The sequence below is a fragment of the Octodon degus genome, unplaced genomic scaffold (genome assembly GCF_000260255.1).
Source record: "Octodon degus isolate 3935 unplaced genomic scaffold, OctDeg1.0 scaffold00053, whole genome shotgun sequence".
Taxonomy (NCBI): domain Eukaryota; kingdom Metazoa; phylum Chordata; class Mammalia; order Rodentia; family Octodontidae; genus Octodon; species Octodon degus.
This window is the reverse complement of record NW_004524629.1, coordinates 1041677-1064865: the sequence shown is the minus strand read 5'-3', so window position 1 is coordinate 1064865 and position 23189 is coordinate 1041677. Positions and strand designations below refer to the sequence as shown.

Below are 23189 nucleotides of genomic sequence, written 5' to 3'. Positions count from 1 at the left end.
TTACACAAGATAGCCTTTCTTCTGCTAGCTTTTTAGTTTTAAAATTACTATGACAGTTATGCAAACATAGTACTTAATAAAACACTTAAAATATGTGCCAACAACAGTTCACCCAGAAGCCGCAGGTTATCCCCCGTCTCTCCACCACATTCAGCTCTGCCTGGCCCTTCTACTCTGCTGTGGGCTTTCTGGTTCTATTCCTGTGCTTAAGACTTCAGAGGTCTAAGAACAGCTTTTTAAATCTCACTTTTCATGACTGATCAAAAAGGCTCAGAGTCCTCACATTTGAATAGTTTCTATCAGAAAGCTCACACACTGAAATATCAGTTCCATAGACAGTCACACTACTATCAATTCCGTCAACAAAAGACTGGGCAGCTTTCTCCTATTGAAGGTCCCTGGCCTCCTGCAGACATCTGATGGGCACACACTGGGAAAGAAAAGTCTAAGGGCACAACTGATTATTTATAACCAAGTATGACATAGAAAAATGCTCAATTTATGTTTTGAAAAATAATGGAAACAAAAAGTTAAATAAGAATAGCACATGATTTCAAAATACTGTCCTATACTGTGTTTGGTTAAAAGATAGTGAAAGAAACAGTGTTAATAAGTTAAAAACCTGTGAAATAAATTCAGACACCCGTGTGACTGGTACCTGGGGGAAAGACATTAATGGAAAAGGTGAGAAAATTCCAAGAGAAAAATGTAGAAGGCAAGAAAAGCCCAAGTCCAATGCACCCAGCTCCCCTCAGGCGTCTGTCCCGCTAGAGTGGCATGTACTACTAAGTCCCACAGTACCCTCTGACTGTTTCATTCATGTTACACTAACTTAGTTCTGCTGCCAGTCAGCACCTTTACTGAGGATTTGACCCTAGTCACTGCTCTAAATTCAGTCTTTGCTCCCCACTTTCAAACCTCTATTTGGCTGAAAAAACTCCTGCTAACTAGGTCCATTTACTCTCAACCTTCTCTCTCTTCTGTCATAATACATGACAGCTGCTGTCATCACCTGTGTTACTGTTACCTGCTCCCTTCTCTACCCCATTCCACTGCCTGATGTCACTGCAGAAGTTCCTGCCCTAGCTCAAAAACTGTCAGTTCAACCAGCTGAACAACTGGATGCTACCAAATGGACTCTTAAAAAAATTGTCTGCCAAGGACAAGGGGAGCTAACCAATTGTTTTAAAATATGTCTTTGCTAGATTAGTTGAACTAAAGACAGGACCCAGCTTACTGTGGGAAGGTTTCTCTTCACTATTTTCAGGGGATGTAGTTCACAGTTTAAATTAATTTTTATGAGAAGAAACTTACTGTGAGAGTTCAGCAGTTTCTTCATCATATATTTTTTTTCTCTCAGACAGTTCATCAGGCAGATACTTCACTATTAATTCTTCCAACAGCTGTGTGACACAGTACCTCCTATCTGCTAGATACTAAAAAACAATATTATTTTACATTCCAGTAGTAGTTTTTCCTACAGTATAAAACAGCCAAAACAGTTTAACTGATATATGAAAGCCTTTATTTCATACTTACACAGTCGATTCTGAGTAAGTTTAATTACTGAGGGGGAACATTAGAATGATGATACTATTCAAGTCAGTCTGTCTGAGGTTTTGCTCAAGAGCATAAAAGATAGGTGCAACTTGAACCAAGCACTGTAGATGAAAATATATCCTGCTATAATCAAAATTCCTTTTTCAGTAGGCAGCCCTGCCCCTGCCATCTCCCACAACAAAGGCCATTTCCACCTGACATGTCCTGATACTGAAACTATCATTCTAACTAAGAAACAAAAAGAAGGCAAAGATGAAGAAAATAATGCACTTTCTTGATTTAAGAAAAGCAGAACAATTGTTTTGGTCCACATTTTTGGAGGCAACTCTCTAAACAAGTTTTCCTTTCACTGCCACTTACTAGCACTTAGTCCCACAAAGATACTGCTTTTCCTTTATGATCCCCACCCCCTACAAAAACGCTACACTTGTGCTATTCCTGAAGTATTCTTAAAAACTGTCATCCTGTGTTTCTATGCTAGTCTCTATTTTAGCAGATAAAAGTTATGTATCTCACTCCTGCCTATAAAAAGTCTCAAGGTCTGGCTCCAATTTTACTTTTCAAGATGAAGCCTTCCCCAGTTGTTGCTCTGTCACACTAAGACCTCACATTCTATTGCCTTTACCAGGTGAAAGGCACTTCCCATCTCTGTACTGTTAATACATGAATATGAGTAACTAGATCTCTGTAGTTAAACTAGAAATTGCTTAGGACCAGGTCAGAGTGAATGCACAAAAAAAAGTCCAACATGTATTTATTAAAAACAAGTAGTGAGGAAAAACTCTTGGGAGATAATTACAAGACAAAGAGAAGCCATCTATTAACCTGTAGATCAACAATAAGAGTTCTGTCAATATCCAATGCAGAATAGCCCAGGAAACGTAAGAGTTTGAGCAAGTGGTTAAAAAGCAGTTTTCAAACCTGAGAAGAGTCACTGTGTGCCACAGTACAGACTGCTGAATGCCACCCCAGCAGCTCTGAGGTAGTGGACCTGGAGTGGGGTCTGAGAATTTTGTACTTCTAACAAATGCTACTAGTGAGGGAATATATTTTAAAAATCATCAGGCTATACAGATTTGAGATATGTACTCTTTAGAATAGTATACAGAGTATACACAGGAAAGTTAAAAGATTAATCAAATTACAGACATTACAAAGGCAGTCCTCCAATGATTTTCTATTAAACAGTTGGAAATTTAATGCCTATACAATTAAAATTAGGGAAATAGGACTTCTTTTACACTATTGACAGCAGTCTAAATCTGTGTAACATTTTAGGATTGAGCATACGTAAAAGCATTGCCAATCTGACAACTGAATTTAAGAGATTTATATATAGCCTCTGATCTAGTAATTTATCTCCCAAGAACTTAACCAAAGGAAACAGTAAAAGACAATACAGCCATTAATTTGAAATGACCACGAAAGCATCAAAAATGAATAGTATATATATAAAACAATAGGGAAATGTTAAATCACTGTACCATTATGCTGCTGTAGAAAATATTTAAAAGGAAAAAGTGAATAAAATAAAATGACAAGTAGGAAAAATGTAAAACTACAGAGCATACCAATATTATTTTCAAATGCATATTATAAATATTTAGAATTTACAATTGATGTTTCAAAATACACATAAGATAGCATTTTTAAATAGTAAATTTTCAAATAATATACTTAATGTATTTTTCTTCAAACTCTAAACATTTTTAAGAATAAAAATGAAGGCAATAAAGTTGATTTGAACAACAAAAAAGCATCATTACACTTGAGAGTACCCAGAAAGACTGGAAACATAGCATGTTCAGAGTACATGATCTGCAAGCAAAAAACATTAGCTGAGAAAGTGATCATCAAACTCTTTAATAATAGCTATTTTCTGACTGCAAACATTTTGTATGTGCTTTTGTTGCACATAGCACATTGATGTGTATGTATGACACATGCCAAATATAACAATACCCCTAAGCTCTCTATAGAGTTGTACTCTCTCTATAAAAAGTAACTCTCTATAAAATGGCTTTATTAGTCTTGTATTCTACTTGGATGACCCTTCTTTCTGTTAAACAATCTGGATCCATCACACAGACAGAATCACTTTCCCCTTCGGTGCTTCCACTGCAGCTGCCACTCAGCATTGCAGGGGTTGTCAGGACCCTGGCTGATCTCCATGCACTCAAGCATGAGTGGAAAAGATGCTGTCCTCCCTCAGGAACAGGAGGTGCCACTGAGACCTAGTGATTTCTCTGTCAAAGGTTATTACTGCCGATTGCTTACTGCAAGAAGGGCCTCTTCTAGGGCTAGCCAGATAACTCAGCAGATTAAAGTGCCTGCTTAAGCAGACACAGGGACCAGGGTTTGATCCCAGGCTTGCTATGCCAGCCCAGCCTGCAGGGCACACTAAGCTGGGACTGAAACTGGGTGTGGTGGTGTGTGCTTGCAATCCCAGTGCTTGGGAGGCTGAAAACAGGAGGATAACTACGAATCTAACCTGTGTGGTGAGACCCTGTAGACCCTATACTAAATATAGGTTTAAAATTTAAAAAACGGGGGCCAGGGAGATGGCTCAGTGGAATAAGCACTTCCCTGGCAAGCACAAGGGTCTGAGTTCAATCCCTGGTTCTGCCAAAAATAAATAAATAAAATTAAAAAAAGAAAGAAAGAAAAAGAAGAAAGGTCTCTTCTCTTCCTGTCGACCTACCACTTCCAGGGTTGTCCTATCCAGTGTGGAAGCCACTAGGTGTCTGTGCCTAGTTCAATTTAAAGGAAGTGAAATGAAAGCCAGTTTCTCAGTAACATTAGCCTAGCCACAATTCAAAGACTTGACTGTCATACACAATGGCTACCATATTAGAGAACAGAGATAAAGCATCTCCATCAGTGCAGGAAGTTCTACTGAATGAACAGTGTTATAGATGCTAGAGAAGCTGGAAGCGGCCTCAACTCAGACCCAGTACTGTGAGCTAGAGGCACTGAGGGATTTCCCCAACACTTCAACGTGAAAATAGAAGCTACTCCTCAGGCAACAGAGCATACCCTTCTTGTTAAAAAATTAGGTACAAAGGGGTTCGGTCTTTAGTACTTATCTTTTTTTCCCTATTTTCTCAATTTCACTTTTTTTCAGCATTGACCTATAGATAAAATATCAACCTGCATAATTTAACTCATTCTGAACATGATAATTATTACTTCTATGACTGAAAAGAAATCATGTTGACAAACTTAAAACCAACAGATACCAATACAATATTTACCTCTTTTAAGCTTTCTTTGCAAAGAGGACAATACGGTGCATGATCTAAACAGCGCTCAAGACAATTCTTACAGAATGAATGTCCACAAGGGGTTGTCACTGGCTCAAAAAACAATCTGAAATTAATCAAAATACTTGTTAGTTTTCAAATTAAACCATCTACTGGAAAAGCTTTGACTAGTAATGGAACCATGACCCTAATTTCTACTTGGTGGAGGAAGAGGACGGCTGGAGGGAAGCAGAGATGGGAAGGGGCACTGCCAAGAATACAAAACTCTCTTGAACCCTTTCAGAGTTCTCAGTCAACAAAGGTATCCAGCCCAGGGCCTAGAATTGCACTGATTATCGTAACAGCCACTGGGTATATGTGCCTACTAAGCACTTGAAATGCAGCAAACTGAGACATGCAGCAAGGGTTAAAAAACACCAAATTTCAAGAACTTAGTGCAAAATAAATAATGTGAAGTATGTCATTAATAATTAGTTTACACTTAGCTGCCAGACTACCACTTTATCAACTTGATCCTTTTAACAGGAATATAAAAGCCTTACTATAATAAAATTCATAAAAAGAATAATCTTATTACTACTACTGAACCCTAAAAGAACTATTAGGCTTAATAATAGATATAATATTCAAGGCAGAAAAACTGATTTTATTAACTTTCTAATTATTTCCTGGAACATGGCACTTCTGCATTCCCTAGAAACATTAGATTTATAGGTACTTGATAAATCATCTGGCCTAATCCCCTTACTTCAAGGATTAAACCAAGGTTGAAAATTAAAAGACTTGACCAGGAATACAGCCAGCTACCCCAGCCTAACTTTGACCAACCCCAGACCTCCTAACTCTTTAAGAATTCTTAAACCTACCTTAACTTATGTAAATGAAAACTGTCAATATTTTAGAATCACAGGTATTCTACATAATGGAAAGCCTTATCCAATGATATTGTAACAGGTTTATGATTAGTATATATGCTGCCGAACTGAGCACAGAAAAAGGTTTATGATTAATATAAAAAAGACAGACATAAAAAAGACACATAAAATACTCAGAATTCTTACCCAAATCTAAAACCACAGATACAACTAAGTTTTAATAATAATATCTGTAACTTTGGCAGCATTTTCCAACTCCCTAGATTTTATTTATTTTATAAGCCACAGGAGTCTCACAACACAGTAAAACAGGCTATGCACATATTAGCCCTATTTTCTAGACAAGAAAAATTGAGGTTCAGAGATTGACATTTTCTAAGGTGGTAGAACATAAAACTAGAATCCACATTAGTACTTTTGTTATTTAGGCCAGTATACTGTTACTTTACATTGCCTATTATCTGTGCTATTATATTTACATTATATTTAAAAATGTTTACTTTCTATAAAATGTTATATGCTTACCTCATGCACAGCGAACATTCAAAGTCTGATACATCTATTAATTCTTCTGGGACATCGCCATAAGCAAATGAAAACATACAGACTTCACTGGGATTTTCTATTCAAACGAACACAGAAAGGGGTTTCTTCTTTAGGAAAAAGTTCAAAAGCCACCCTGTATAAATGAATTTATATTATACAAGAGTAAAATACAATTTTTTTTTTACCTCCTTGTTTTTTAAGCTTATTTCTTCCATCTTCATTCACAATCACATCTTGCTCTAAGAGAGACAACTTTCTTTTCAGCAGAACACCTTTATCCTGAGCAGAGAGTAAAGGCTCCGAGGACACCCTTTTTAAGCAGTCCTCTCTGACAGGACCTTCTGTGGAACTGATAGCCTGTGTGGACTGAGCACGGTTCAAGCTTCCTTTAACAGCCTCTGAAGGCTCCTCTGGTACCTCTTCAGTCTACAGAAATACAAAAAACAAACACAAGCCTGGTTTTTACTATTCTTTATTCCTCTCACCAAGAATCAAACTGAAATAAAATGCCAGCATCTCATAATATTCATGTTTAATGTTCATTTTACAGTATTCACTTTTAATTTCAAAACTCTGTTTCTTTGCCCGTACATACAGTACACTGGATATCAAGCTGATCTATGTAATAATAAACATTAAAATAACCATGCTACTATAGTTGTTCACACACTGAATAAACTAAAATAAATATGTTCTATGTATTCTAAGTGACTAAACATTTAAGTGACATAACACTGTCATTAATAAGCAAATATTTTACATAAAGCATTTTGGCATAAATGACGGACTACAGACAAATCCTTTTAAGACAACCAGACAGGGAATAAGCACTTAAATAGGTCCTAATGGTTGGAATTAGAAAAGTAAAGATCTTAATTTGTAAAGACATAGATGTTCCAAAATCATGATGACCTCATCTCGCCCCTTACCTGCTTTAAGCTAAGCTCACTGGGAGAGTGGCACTCAACCATTATTGATGGAAAACCAAAAGGTTTGCTTTTAATGCAGGGTAACGGACTGCAAGAGGATTCCTTTAGGCCTTCTTTTAAGTGTTCAGGTGATAATAAATCACATAAAATCTGTAGAAGTATAAAAATAATGAAAGATACATAGTATGTGGTCAAGAATACAATTTAAATGTACCCAATATTTAGGAAATTTTAGAAAACCTGTAGCAAAAATTATTTTTGACTAGCAGCAGAGAAACAAAATAAAGTCTTATGAAACCAACATGGGCCATGACAGGAGGGGTCAAGTCATACCATAACAAAAAATAATTAAATAAATAAAAATTCAATTTTTTTTTTTTTTTTTTTTTTTTTTGCGGAACCGGGGATTGAACTCAGATCCTTGCGTTTGCCAGTCAAGCGCTTATCCTACTGAGCCATCTCCCTGGCCCCCAAAAATTCAAATTTTGAGAGATATGGAGTGACCTGAGAAGGTATCAAAGATAGTCTCACTTTTTAACATAAAAGTTGTAGAGATGAGTTTTTTGTAGAAAATATGTACTTCTAAATATTTCTGATCCCTATCCTGTCAAAACTGTTATTGTTCACACCAGTATCTATTTTCAGATTGGACTAAAGTGTTGCAAAGTTTATATGAATGAAAGAACTTAGATATTGAACTACAAATTCTAAAATTTTCTGTATTTACACTAAATTTAGGGCTGGGGAGATAGCTCAGTGCAATAAGTGCTTGCCTGGCAAGCACAAGGACCTCAGTTCAATCCCCGGTTCCGCAAAAAAAAAAAAAAAAAGACAGACATACATCAAATTTACTTCATCACTGACCAACTAACCTGATGGCAGCACTTGATAAGCAGCACTTAATAGCACCTTCCCTATAATAGCCAGGAATTTAACAGAGACAGTCAGAAATCAAAACTTTATGCACTTATGTAAGAAATCTATCTAAAATTCCCAAAGAAACTAAAAGGAAAGCTGGGCACGGAAGTGTACACCTGAATCCCAGCATGTGGAACACTGAGACAGGAGAGTCACTGAGAGCTCAAGGCTGGTCTGAGCTCTATAGTGAGACCCTGTCTTGCAAAACAAGTAAGAGAGATTTGATTTTTTTTCCTCCAGGCAGCCAATAAGCTGCACTTTAGGTGTACATCAGAACATTTCTTTTTTTTTTTTTTTAAATGTATTTAGTATAAGGTCTACAGGGTCTCACTACACAGCTTGGACTCCTAATGATCCTCCTATTTTCAGCCTCCCAAGCACTGGGATTATAGGCACATACCATCATGCCCAGTACCAGCACACCCTGGGGGCAGGCCAGCATGACACATGGTACCAGGGAGTGAACCCTGGTCCCTGTGTCTGGCTAAGCATTAGCTTTAGTCCACTGAGCTATGTGGCTGGCCCCAGAACATTTCTGAAAGTCCGTATTTGGAGATTCAGTTTTTCAGCTCTATCTTCTCTCCAATACACAGAAATTAGAGTAATTTACAAAATAGTACATGAAAATATAAACAGTATAAATAAAAATATGCAACCTTAGTAAATGCTCAAGCAATATTCCACCGAATAAACATTTAGGGCCCGGAATGTAGCTCAGTGGTAAAACACCTGGTGTATGTGAGGCTGGATCCTTAGTATCACAAAAGATAAAAGATAGGAATAAAGTAATACTTAAAAGCTGCAGGCCTTCTTACATTTCCTCTGGTGTATAAATGTATTAAACATGCACTAGCCCTAGAATACAGCAACTCCACTCCTAAGTATTTGGCAAATAGGTGTAAAAATACATGGTTATGAAATGACTTGTACAAGAATATATATAGTAGCCTCATTCATTGCAATAAAAAAACAAAAAAATACTGAAAACAATCCAAATGAAAGTCACTACTACTGAATACTGTAAAATGATGTGTGATTTAACAGACTCATCAGTTACAGAAAAAATTTTCTAGCTGTATCACAAAACAGTAAACTGAGATAAAAAGAAAGCCAAATGATACATTGTATTATTCCATCCATATAAAATGTTAGAATAAGTCAAACTTCCTATAGTGACAGAAATCTGAATAAGATAATAGGAAGCTCAACAGTAACACAGAATGGAGCATGTACTGGTAAAATGAAGGGGTTTTCTAGAGTGGTAGAAACATTCCCTATTTTGATAGGGTGCTGTCACATTGCTATATACATTTCTCAAAATGCATATATAAACTTTTGCTAAACTGTAAAATACATGTTTTGTTTTTATGTATTTAGTACAGGGTCTACAAGGTCTCATTACACAGATCAGACTCATAGTGATCCTCCTGTTTTCAGCCTGCACTGGGATTACAAGTGTGCGCCACCAAACCAAGTGTGAAAAAACTTAATTTAACCTAGTTTAACTAGTATTTCCTCTGAAGTCATCCTTTCTCTTCTCTTCTTTCCTCCTCTTTTTAAAGTAGCTACTAACATACCACACAAAGAACTACGGAAAGTTATACATGGAGTACTGAGAAAAGTGAGGCAAAACAAGAGGACTGAGGCAATATTATTCACAATCATTGAGAGTAAGCAGTTTAGAGCTGAAGCAAAAGGCAATCAGGTCGGTAAAGATTCCTGAACAGGAGCATCATGCCAGCAATGTTTAAGTTGGGTTCCCTTTTTCTGAAATGCTTGGGGCCAGAAGTGTTTTTTGTTGTTCTTTGTTTCTACAGATATCTGCATGAATATAATGAGATGTCTTAGGGATAGCACCCAGGTTTACGTACAACATTCATTCCATGTATACCTTACACACATATTAGGTTTTGATTATAACCGGTCACAAGAGCTTGGGGGAAATCTTCTATTTCTGGCACTCAGAAAGTTTTAGACTTTACAGCATCTCAATTTCCAAATTAGGATGGTTAGCCTGTATTAGGAATTATCTAAATTAACCAAAAATACTGAGGATATTCAATGTGTATTAGAGGACATCTAAATGAAGCAAAATAAAGTATCTGTGAGTGAAATGTTTTGATTTCATTCAGAATTCAATATACTAAGTTTATGGATCAGAAAATCACTTGTCAAATTAACATAGGGACAGATGGTAATCACTGAGGGCAGAGGAACCCAGCTAAAGTAGAGGACATTCACCAACCTACTTCTACCCAGAAATCTCCCACTAGCCAACCTCCTGATTCTGCTCCTGTGGCTGAAAAAACCAAAATGCCCAGAGCAGGGAAAGATCTCAGATATGGGTAGACACAGTTTAGCACTAGAGTGGCCTCAGATAAGAAGAGTCCAAGGCAATTAAGCCTTCATGTTCTGGGACTGCATTGAATTAAGCGAATCTAATTAAAAACAGTGGCATTATGCAAAGAAACATGAACAGAACCCCAAATGTCATCTAAGAAAGCTGCCCATTTCTCTCTCCACAGGGCTCAAGATCACACCACAGAGGGAGAAGCAAATGAGAGATCACTGGAAAACCACACTGCCCTAAGAGCCCATTGGCTTAGCCTTTTTTTTCCATTGGTACAGACTCCCTAGGCCTACATTTGCTTTCAATAAACTTCTACTATCACAATCTAACTTTAATTCCTTATTGGCAACACAAAGAACCTACCCCTAGACAATAAAAAAATTGTTCTTCAATTGCTTACTACTTACATTCCTTTCTAAACTGTCTTCAGCACTTGTGAAAAAGACCCAGGTCTTACCCTTGCCTTTGAACTATTACAGCTGGTAAAAAATCTATTACCTTTTCTACTTGTAGCTTTGCAGGTGCAAAATCCTCATCAAGGGCTAAGCACTGAAGAAAGAGTTGTAAGGCATCACCTAAAAAGCCAGCATCCTGGAGAACTTTCCCTTTCTTGAAGTAGACCTTCAACAAAAGCACACACATAAAACCTTTAGAAGCAGAACTGCATTAAGACAATCATGTTCAAGTAAGGGGAAAAAAGTGCTCAATAGTGTTGATTCTGAAACCAAATGACACCAAAGCCAAAGCAATTTAGAGCTTTATCTACACACTGCCCTGAAAAAGCACTAATGAATCCCTTGGGAGCGTGAGAACCAGAAAATGGCCTGATCAAAGTTCCCAGCAAGTTAGAACCTGTCAAGACCATAAATACCACGTTTCTCCACTTCTCAACTTCTTATAAATTGGAAGAAAAAGAGGAAATAATATGCAAAATTATACTGACTTCAGACTGTATTAATTAGGATTAAAATATGAAAATGATATTCACTATAGTATCAGGACTTTATGGTAAATATACTTCACATCATTAAGGAATGTATCTTTGGCAAAATATTCTTCAAGAAAATACTATTGACATAAGGTTTCTTATAAACCCTTTTCTCTCCTCATACGAGTTCAGCAAGCTCTGTGAGAAAAACTAGAACCTCACTAATTGTGTATAAATAAAAAATTCACTGTGTGGGTCAGTCCAACACAGTATCAACTGGTAGGCTTTAAACAGAGCTCCCTTATGTGATTAGAGTGAAAGAAGTTTTATAATGCACAGTTATCAGTATTAAAAACCATCAGAAGAATCTAAAGAATGTTCAAGTCAAATACTTTCTTTAGCTATCTTTGAAATGGCTGGGCCTACATTTCTAATTATACCACTTCAGTAGTAAGTTAAGAGGATTCTTTCCCTTTCAACAATCTTAAACCTTACAAACCAACCACTGCTCTTTTAATACATATTTGCTTTGTACTAACCACTCATGACACCATGGGATTTCTGTATCATTTTCCTCATTAGTGTACACTTTTTAGACCATCTTTATACTATCCTCAAAGACAAAATATGAACAAAGGGGGGAAAGTCACAAAAAAGTGTAAGCTCTGTCTTCAACAGTATGTCCAGAATGCAGACTGATGTGCTTTCACAATCTGATACAAAACAGAATTCATAAAGACCGTATGTTCTATGCCTTCATCACATCTTCTTAAAACCACAGGAGTAAGGCAACTTTCTTAGCCCACATCTACTATACATATTTGCTGCTGTCACTTCATTGCCTTTAACAAGGCCTCAAACATTTTCTAGCCAAAAGAATAAAGTTTTTTCCACTAATAGGTCTTCAGTGAAATCCATTTGGAATCCAACTCACAATACAGTAAGCTGTATGTCTTGGTAATCCCCCCCCCCCCCCCCCGTGGTACTGGGGATTGAACTCAGAAACCTGAGCTTGCTGGGCAAGTACTTATTCTACTGAGCTATCTCCCCAGTGCTTGGTAAAATTTTTGTATAACAATATCTTAGTTTTTCCCCTGTATCATGAATTCAGTTTGTTTTTTGGTTATAGAACAAAGGTGTTCTTTTTCAATTATTTAAAAAACTAATCAGATGATATTACCTACCCAAAATATTGGCCCTAGATTTCTAGAATGCTATATGTTATTTAAGACAATCATCCACTTTGTTAAAACCTAACAACAACAACAAAAGTTTCCTAAACTGATATCTTAAAATTTATGCAACCTACAGACAGTGATTTTACCTCAGGCCAATGTGGAAGCTGAAAGAGAACTGCATTTAAATCTTCAATGGCTGCTTTAAATTCCTGAAGACCAGCATAAGATTCTGCTCGGTAAATTTTCAGAGTCAGGTCCCTGGGCTCTGAAATAATATTTTGCAAGAATACAATTATTTTAGATATATAATCCACAAAATATTGTCATACTAGGTTAAGAAATGAGTTGATTTCAGAGTTAGTAGCCCACTTGAAGTTCACAAACTAAGAACAGATAGGTACAACCCTCTTACATGCTGAATCTTATCTAGAAGTTTTCTCAAATTATGATAAGCAGAATATTTTGCTGGAGGGAACTACTATTTTTTTTTGGGGGGGAAACTACTGTTTTTAAGAATACTAGAAATATATTTATACAATGAGTACCCATATGAAAAATAGTATTTTAAAAAAGAGTAACCTATAAAGATTTTAAAGCCATGTCTTAAATGTTTAAAGACATGCTAGATTTTTAAGGTAAATATTATGCTTTTTATCCTAATGTCTAACTCCTCATTTATAAAAATGGCCTCTATTTACATGGCAGTCTCACAGTAACAACGGCCTACCAAGCCTCCATCTAACAAGGGATATGGCTTTAATTCCCAAGGAAATGAGCTGATCACAGTCAGCTTCTAAGAGGTCAAAATTTAATTCCTGCAATTAGCATGAATGGCATTAGATTATCTCAAATACACTTATTTTCAAATACTTGGGAAAAACTCAGCTGTTAATTTTATTACCTTCTACATTTGTACTTGAGGAAATAAATTATTGGCCAATGATATTAAGAATATCAGGGCTGGAAAGATAGCTTGGCAGTCTAAGCATCTGCCTGGCAAGTGCAAGGACCCAAATTAGATCCCTCGTACAGCATGCCCTGCTGGCCCTGGAACCCCAAGCGCACCATGCCAACCCTGAAATCAGGCATTGTGGTGTACACCTATAAGCTCAGCCTGGGGAGGCTGAGACAGAAGGATCACTATGAGTCTGAACTACGAAGCAAGACTCCGTACCAAATCAATCAATTAATCAATCTAACAATTTCAGACACTAAGATGGTTCGATTATAATGCTCTAGTCAATTTCAATAGGTACACTGACCCTACCATTGAAACCTAACAAAAAAGTAAAGTTTCAGGATATCTACAGATTATATTAACTTCAATCTTCTCTTAAAGTTATCTTGGAGGCTATCAAAAAACTTAATTTATAAATCAAAGCATTCATTGTAAAAAGGGCATAAAGACCCTTAAGACCTCTAAAAATAAATTTAACAAAACTCAATAGTGCATTAGCCCTTAAATGACTGGTTTGCTACAGATAATGCTGGCATTTATCTAAAAATTAGTTTTCAGTTTCTGGTGCCTGAGAACTGGAATTATATTATTTGCTCAATTTTATATCAATTAAAAGATTTTATTTTATTTTATTGAGAAACAAATATCAATGAGACAGTTTCAAAGCTGATTAATAGGACATTTTCAATAATTAATATATTGTACATTATTATTTTCTTAGTGGTTATCCATAGTACAAGAAGCAGGCAGGATATCCTGTCCAAACACTATTACTACAAATCTTTCTTCTCATTGAATTAAGCGAAAGTTGCTGTATATCTATCCTAATTATTCTGCATATACAGATACAAAATGGTCCTTCCCTTGTATCCCCCTTTTTTTTGTTTAGTCCTGTCAGAGATGGGTATTCCATTGGCATCTAAATACTATAGGTGCCTGAATTCAGCAAAACAATCCAACACAGTCCAGCAGTCCACAACAGTAGTGGGTTATCCGCAGAAGTTGTTGACTAGAGCCTTTTACAGCTCAGTATATTAATATGGCTTTACTTTATATACCTTGTTTTTATACTTTTCTGCTGGATGGTTAAGACCAAGATAAAGCAAGACCTATAAAACAAGAAATGTAACTTTTGTATCTGATAAGGTCAGTCAAGTCCCCTCAGGATTTATCCTGTAACCCTGTACTGCACTTTGTAGATCCTGTGTCAGTGTCAGCCATGTGGATGAGTCACGGCCATTGCTTGACCAATTTGCTCTCTGTGAAAGCCTGACAGAAAGTTTTCTCTCCATGTGACTCTCCCCAGGCACATTATACATCATCAATCACATTCCTCTGTGGCTCCATAATCTCCCTGATCAGAAAATTTGGAGCACAACTGAGTAACATGCTGTTACAGTACAGGTTCTCCTATTTCCACAGTCTTCACTGAATGAAAAGATTTTTTAAAAGAACACATTAATGTTTTATGAGAATAAACATTCCTCAGTACACACACACCTAGAACATTGTCTTTTGTTTCTTAAATTAAAAATCATTATTTCTGAACAAAAAATAAATAAAAATGAAAAGTTTGACATAAATGAAATAATCAAGAATTAAAAGTCTGTAGCACAAAGTTAGACCCTGGAGATGCCAAAACTATTTTACATTATTCTTGTCTTTGTGGAGCTTACAACCTAGCTATGAAATAGTACAATATAACACTGACTTGTTAGGCACAATTGAAGATCAGAAAACACAGTGGTCAAAACAGAGTCAAAGAATGAGTGGTATCCATCAATGGGCATCTGACATGAACACACACTTCTCAAATAAAGACAAATGGCAAATAAGTACGTGAAAAACTGTTTAACATCATTGGTCATTTGAAAGATGCAAATTAAAACAACACTGTGATTCCATCTTACTCCAGAAAGAATGGTTATCATCCAAAAATCAACCCATAACCAATGCTGCAGGGGCTGTGGGTGGAAAAAGAACTGCTTCTCCCCTGTTGGTGGGAGTATAGATTGGTGCAACCACTACGAAAATCAGTGTGGAGATTCCTCAAAAAACTACAACTAAAGGTCCCATTCACCTCAGCTATTCCCCTTCTAAATATCTTCCCAGAATTAAAAACATCACACCACATGATACATGTGCACCCATGTTTATAGCAGCACAACTTGTAATAGCTAGCTCCTGGAAAAAGCACAAATACCCATGAACCAAAGAATGGATAAAAAAAGATGTGAGTTTACTCATATGTGTAAGCATTAGTGTGAGAAACTGAACAAGTAAGTAAGATCCAAAATATACAACAGAAATTATAAATTGGTAAGAAACTAAAAACTGTGATGGGAAGAAAGAAAGAAAGAAAGATAGATAGATAAAAAGAAAGAGACAGACAAGTATACTAATACACAAGATAGTTATAGTTATATGGCTAGTTCCTTAGTTCACTGAAAAGGTCTGTGCTAATATTCTCTGGGCAAGATATCATGCCTGTATCTTGTATTTTGAATAACTACTATGAATAATATACAATGTATTAATTGTTGTAACTCTACTAATCTGTTTTGAAACTCTGTTAATTTAATTTTTTGGGTACTGGGAATTGAACTCAGAATCTTGCCAGACAGGTGCTATGCCACTGAGCTATATCCCTGCCCCACCTTTTTTCTCTTAGCACATTAGCATCAGAACTCTGGGGCAGGACTGCAGTTTTCTACTCTCAGCTCAAGGACTTCAACATCCCCAAGACACAGGCTCCACTCTACCAAAAGGGAGTTCACTGTGGAAACAAGCCACCCAGTCCCTTTTGGACTCCTGACTCATCTTTATTTTAATTATTTTTCTCCTTGCACTAAGTTACCGCTGTTCTATAATTGGCCTAGTGTACATTCAGAAGCCAAATATCTACCTTATTCTGTGGTCTTACCTGTCTGTCACCTCTCTAGGGCACCACTGAAAGAGGTGCCTGAGACGATGTCTTTGGAAAAAAGGTTACTTTGGAAAAAAAGTTAATCCTTAAAATTGATGAACATGCTAATTACCTTGACTAAATCACTGCACAAAAGACATCAAAATATACTTTATCAGTATGTCAATTATTGGCCAGCCAGATAGCTCTGTGGACTAAAGCACCTGCTTAGGCAGAGCCCAGCGTGCCATGCTGGCCCCACCCCTGGGGTGTGCTGAGACTGCAATTGAGATTGGGCGTGGTGGTGCGGGCCTGTAATCCCAGCACTTGGAAGGCTGAAAACAGGAGGATCACTAGGAGTCCGATCTATGTAGTGAGACCCTGAACACCCTGTAGACCCTGTACTAAATACATAAAAAAAATTATATGTCAATTATTAAGCAGCAAAAAGTCAGAGATATAGTTCAGTAGCATAAGCACTGCCTGGCAAGCACAAGGTCCAAAGTTCAAACCCCCAGTACCACAAAAAAAAAAAAAAAGTATTCTTGATTATAACCAAAGTAGAAAATGGGCTTTCTACACAGAAATGTTCAAGCCGCTGATGCATTTTAAATAATGTCCTTAGAAGTCAATATTGGAGTCAGAAGGTGCACACCCTACAATGAGATCAAAAGGCAGAATTTAAAATACTCGCTCAACTCTTTATGGGTAATGCTTTCACTGAACATTTCAAATGTGAATGGAAAAATCATCCTGAATGGCTCTATCAGAAAACTATATTAGTTTATAAAAGAGATCAGAACCAACCCATGTATTTCAAATCCTTCTTAATTCTTAAAAGGAGTCAAATGTACTAACTGAAGCCCTTTAAATACTCTAAGGATACAGTGTATATCTGTCATCCACAGAAACTTTAAAGAAAGGTGACCAAAAAAAGCAGTCAGCCCCAGCTATGTCATTAAGTCAAGTTTGAGTCAACAATATTCATTTCCTGTCTCTACCTGACCTTGAGGGTTGTGGAGTACACAATTCCTCTCACTATTCTGGTCAGCTGGGAGGATTGGCCTGGGCAACTATGACAGGTACCCCCAGTGCCTAGCTATAGCAAGTGCCCAACACACTGTATATTTCATTTGTTGAAAAAATGAAAAATACAAAGATGACTGGTTTGAGCTAACCATATTATGTCTTCTTCCTTTGCTCACAGACTCCTTCCTTATCATACTATTCCTTACTCAGTTCTCTTCTTTGGATAACTTCTCCATCCAACAATATTTTAACTCACCAATCTCTTCCTAAGATGCTTTCACTAGCATCTAGCTTGCCCAATGCATGGCACAGATCAAAAGTGTGAGCCTCAATATCAGCACGCCTAGCTTCAGGGCTGGGCCTGTTCACTTACTGTGTGCTAGAGAAGCCAAAAGTCACCCTTTCCTCACTTATAAAATCAAAAGGCTTTTAAATTTTTGTTTTTAAGTAACCCCACTTGCCAGGTTCTAAATGATTTATACTCTTCCAAACAATCCTATATGGATCCAGCTTTGTTTACATTTTTGTGGATAAGGAAACTGAGGATTGAGAGCTCAAATAGCTTTCCTAGGGTGAGCTGGTAAATGAAGGATTTAAGATTCTAACTTCAGAGCTCTTGCTATTTGTTTCTACATTAAAAACAGCATCTACCTCCCAAAGTTACTCCAGAAAGTAAGTTCTTTTATGTAAAGTACTTAGAACAGGGCTTGGAACACCAAAAGCACAATTTGTTTGCTAATATTATTATGTTCCTGCATTATGTGTATGCATAGCTTTATAGAACAGTATGATTCTAAAATTTGTTTTTGAGTTTCCACTTTTATTTTCAATAATTGTATCCTCAAATCCCAGCTCAGACATTATTTCCTAAACAAAGGGACACTCACTAATATCTGACTCCTTTAAGAACCTCAGGTCACCTTCCCTTTTTCTTTTGTTAGTACTGTTAGCCCTAAATCATTTAGCAAACAAAACTCAGCTCATCACGAGAAACTAGCCTTCAATACCCAGGGTCTTGCAAAGCCAAAGTGAGTTTCCAGTCATGGTACCCTATCATAGTTCCCCCACTTTGTGCCAATTAGTAGGAGTAAAATTGTTCCTTACTCTAGTTTGAGAACTTTTTTTCCTGACTATAAATGTTCTAAAATGTCTATTCATGAAATTGAAAATTATAGGACATAAACAATTAAAAACCATCCTCTTTCTATCACAAAGAAATAACTAGCACTGGGAGTGCCAAAAGATAAATTGATTTTTATTTGCAAACCTAGAATTGGGCAACAAACAATTCTATAAAATATTCTGATGGGCTGAATGCAGAAAAGAGCTGAGGAACTCAGATGGGATAAAATGATGACTGGTTGTTTCAAAGTTACATTTGTTATAGGGTTAAAAGAGAAAGGGCTTCTTTATACTGACAGGTCATCTGGATTACATGGTAACTCTTTAAAAAATAAAAAAAAAATTTTAAAAAAGCAATAGCTGCTTTTAGTTCTAAGTTGGTTACTTAATTGCCTTTAATAAAAGCCACCTGCAATTCTTGGAGCTTTTCTCATTTCTGAATTACGGATATTAATATTTGCCCTTTACCCCGCATGATTTTTTTTTTTTTCTTATGTATTTGGTACAGGGTCTCACTACGCAACTCAGACTCATAGTGATCCTCCTGCCTTCAGCCTCCCCAGCCCTGGGATCACAGCCATAAGCCACCATGCCCGGACTTGCTGGCTGCTAAGCGTGCCCGGGCATGGGGCCAGTGTGGCATGAAGTACTGGGGATTGAACCTAGCCCCTGCCCTTGCTTAGGCAGGTGCTTAGACCACTGAGCTATCTCCATGGCCCTCACATGATCTCTTATAAGAATGAATTAAAATAATGGAAGTGAAAATTTTTAGGGAGCACCATATGACTCTCGATGTTTCCAGTCCTTTGCATAGCAAGGAACATAAATAAGTTACTGATTCATTAAATTTAAATACCTTCACATTAACCCACTGGGCTGCTGAAGATATTAAAAATCCATCATATTTTCTTTACATGGATTTAATATTTACCCATGATTTGACTAATCTTTTTCTAATTACAGCTGTAGGATTTGTATGTCATTGATACACCCTAAAACCTTAACTGTTAATACGTATAAACTAGAATCAGGATTTAACCTTTATTCTGGTAATATTAAGGCAGTACATAAAAAAGGATAGGAATTAAAAAACACAAGATTTAGATGCAGCTAAGTCATCTCCTAGCCATAACATACCTTTTACATTCTAAAAATACTTTACTATGTTGCAGGAATTTACCATGGTACTTGTTGAAGTACTTTCCATGTTTTGACTCATGCAGGAAGCAGGGCTTATGCTCACTTTACAGATAAGGAGACCAAAACATGGGTTGGCAACAGAGCAAAAGTCAGAGTGGGCAGGGGGCTACACGGTTTCCTCTCTAGGCAACCTCCTTCCAGGACACAGAGCTCTAGTCCCAGGTCATCACTGCCCTCCCTGTGTCTAGTGGCCTCCAGTTCCTTCCAGAGGACAGGAAGGCTTTATTAGATTCTAAGGAACAAGTGCTACAGATAACATAAAATATTGGCAACATTATTAAAGACAACAATTTAATTTCCTTCCCCAAATAGTTTAAATTTAAAATGTCATCCCCATTATAACTTTTATTACTTTTTAAAAAATCAGTTCAAACTGTAAATGATACAGTTGTCTTCAGAAGAAGGCTGAACAGAGGAGGAAAGCAAATCAGTGTAAAAATTCATTGAGAACAAAAAACAGGGCATTCCGTACTGGGATCATTTTCAATAGATTCGAGTATAAAGACTCAATGCAGAAAAGACTTTTACATAATACCCTTGAACACTAAAAAGAAAGTTATGAAACATCTGAGAGTTAATACCAAAAGATCAATGGATTAAATGTTATCTAAATATATTTCAAGGCAACAGAAACTTATGTAATCTCAATGGGAACTTCTAGTTTTGGCAAACGTTTTAAAGCTTTCCTTTTCTGTTGACAGATAAGTTTGAATATGTGTGAGCTAACTGTAAACGAGGGTTTTTTTTCCCCCTAGCTGATAGTATTTGTTGAATTGTAAGAAATTTATGAAGAAATTACAGTGAATATCTTTAAACACCAGTATCACTCATAACTAAAACTGTACTCTATCTAGCTATCTTGTGAACACCAAAGTTAAAACCTGAAAATGTACAAATAAATTTCTGACCCCATTGTCTAACATTTTCATTTAGGCTCATAAATTATTGTTCTATTTATTTGCAGTTCTGAGGACTGCTAGCCAAGTTCTCTTCCACTGAGGTATATATTCATCCTTCATTTGAGCTCATAAATTATGAAACATATAAACTTGCCCTTTACCAACTATAGTTTGTTTAATTTGAGATTATTCTACTACACATTAGAAATCCAAAAGGTTAAAAAAAAAAAATGCTTAGCTTCATTAGGGCCACTGAGCCACACTTTCAAGTATGGAATTAGAGATTTTTTTTTGAAAGATCTACAAATTAAGAAAAAAGATTAGCTAATAAGGCGAAACTCTAGAGATGAAAAAATAAGATTAACTAGTATGAAAAATGCACAGGTGTAGTCTATGCAAGAAAAAGGAGAGTAAATATTTCAGAGTCTTTTTCTACTAAAAATAACATCCTTAATTCAAGGCCTAAAATCTTCCTTAAAATATTGTCCACTGAATGTAAAGCTGGACTTTAACTGTAAATCTGCTCACTCACATGTTCTTCCATGGTCTAGGTAGGGCCTGCAGGGCCTAATTTAAAGGAAGGTCAAATAAGTACATCTATAGAAGTTAATACCTAACAGTGCTGTAAGTCTCATTCTCTTATGTACTAGTGACCAACAACAACAAATATTCCTTGGAAATGGATTTTAATACTTTTCCTGGATGAGGTATAAAGGCTCAAAGCCCTGGATCAACATTTAGGAGACCTGGAGAGCACAGAGGTGGCTTGTACAAAAAACTAGCTGTGGGACAGTGATGTCCTGACTTGTTTCCTGTAGACCATGGTTAAGTACTGAGTGATCTGGACACTCAAGTTCATTTCTCCATTCTAACTTTATGCACCCACACAACTAGGTCATCTGTACCAGAATTCTGGATATCAAATAGTTTCACTTTTTTCTGGGTATATAGTTCTAATATTTTGTAACTGCCTCCTCTCCATAAAATACTGAAAGAAAAATGAACAGACTTCAGGTTTGTAATTTGAACTCTAAAGGTATTAACTCAAGATACTGTCACTAATTCAGCATGACTAAGCACTCAAGAATAAAAAACCCAACATATAGTTTGAATTACTTTTTTACCTAATAATAAGTTTATACTGTATTTAGATACCTATTCACTTCCATGAGGATTTCTCCTTTAAGTACTGTTTCATGACAATACAAAAGTACGACAGTCTTCTAACATATTCAGAAGCAGTGACACTCCTGACATTTTGGGCTCGTGGTTGGAGCTGTCTTTTTCTTTGTGGGGTGTTTTGGCCCCGCCACTAAACCTCAGTACCAACCCCACCCTCTTAAGGGGTGGAAACTGTTTCATATATTGTTTTAGACAACGTGCCCTGAGAAGGGCAGTCAAAAAATCCCAACTTGTTAAAAGAACTGATTTAAAGAACTCTTCACTTTACCTAAATTTGACATTTCTTTCTTTCGCATTGAAAATCATTTTAAGAAAAAACGCTAACATAGCCAAAGCTGCTGCTTCTTGGAGAAGGAGCACACAAAAGACCTATAAAACCTTTCCTCATAGGTTATGTGTTAAGAGGGGGAGGGAGAAAAAATAAAAGTGCAGCATAAACTCTGCCTCTACCTATTACAAAACGAAGTGCACTTGAAAGTAAGCACAAATGTCTACACTGAAGTACGATCTGAAACAGGCATGCAGAAACTTCCGAAGAACGAACTCTGCGGGCATCTTTAGGCAAGAGCTGACCACGTTCGGCAGCGCTAACACCGAGCGGCTCGCTGGGCCTCTGGGTGCGGGGTGCCCGCGCGCGCTCCCGCCACGCCCACCGGACGTCACTCGTTACACAACGCCCCCCCCCCCAGCTTATGCAATTCTGCCCTCCCGCGGCTTCCAATTGCCCCTGTGACTTTTGTGCGACAAAGGATAAAAGCTGTTCGCCTGGCCTAGGCTGGGGACCCTGTTCCCGCCCAGGCTGTGGTCTTCCGGGCTGGATCCGAGCAGCCCATCACCGGGAAACGCGCGGCAGGAAACCCGGGCCGCTCCCGCACGCCCAGCTCACACCCATCCCGCGCCCGGGCGGCCCCGCTCCGGGTCACCCGCCCGGAGCCACGCGCGCACCCGCCGCGGCCGAGGGAACCCCGCGCCCCTCCCTGCGCCGCGTCACCGGCGGCTCCGAGGGCGATCCCCATTGTGACCGAAGCATCCCGGGGCGCCGCCCCCTCCCACCCAGTCCGGGCCCGGCCGTCGGGGACCGAGGGTAGGGCTGGGCCGCCCGCCCGCACCCCCGCGTCACCTGCTCGCAGCGCCTCGCTGGCGGCGGCCAGGGCCTCCCGGTAGCGGCCCTGGAGCAGCAGCTCCCCGAGCCGGCCGGCCGCCCGCGCCCGCTCGCGCTGGCCCGGGAACCACTTCTCGGCCAGGTGGTTGAGCACGACGCTGGTCCTGAAGTCCGAGGCGGCTAGGGCGGCGGCTAGGGGCGCCGGGCGCAGGCCGGCAGCCCCGGCGTCGGGGGCTCTGGCGGCG

At 37.9% G+C, this 23189-nt stretch overlaps 1 protein-coding gene and 1 long non-coding RNA gene across 2 annotated transcripts in view; one reads left to right on the top strand and one right to left on the bottom strand.

Moving 5' to 3' along the window:
• Positions 1-10833, top strand: part of LOC111817277 — a 104286-nt gene extending 93453 nt beyond the window's left edge. Inside the window, exon 3 of the long non-coding RNA XR_002821517.1 lies at positions 10617-10833. This is a non-coding gene — a long non-coding RNA (uncharacterized LOC111817277). The remainder of the gene's footprint in view (positions 1-10616) is intronic.
• Positions 1-23183, bottom strand: part of Lonrf1 (LON peptidase N-terminal domain and ring finger 1) — a 32260-nt gene extending 9077 nt beyond the window's left edge. The window contains exons 1-8 of the mRNA XM_004633280.3: positions 22963-23183; positions 12694-12812; positions 10940-11062; positions 7174-7323; positions 6430-6670; positions 6224-6320; positions 4815-4929; positions 1315-1436 (exon numbers count right to left, since the gene is read on the bottom strand). Coding sequence (XP_004633337.1) covers positions 1315-1436; positions 4815-4929; positions 6224-6320; positions 6430-6670; positions 7174-7215 — 617 coding nt within the window. The 5' untranslated portion in view covers positions 7216-7323; positions 10940-11062; positions 12694-12812; positions 22963-23183. The remainder of the gene's footprint in view (positions 1-1314; positions 1437-4814; positions 4930-6223; positions 6321-6429; positions 6671-7173; positions 7324-10939; positions 11063-12693; positions 12813-22962) is intronic.
• Between the last annotated feature and the right edge of the window lie 6 nt (positions 23184-23189).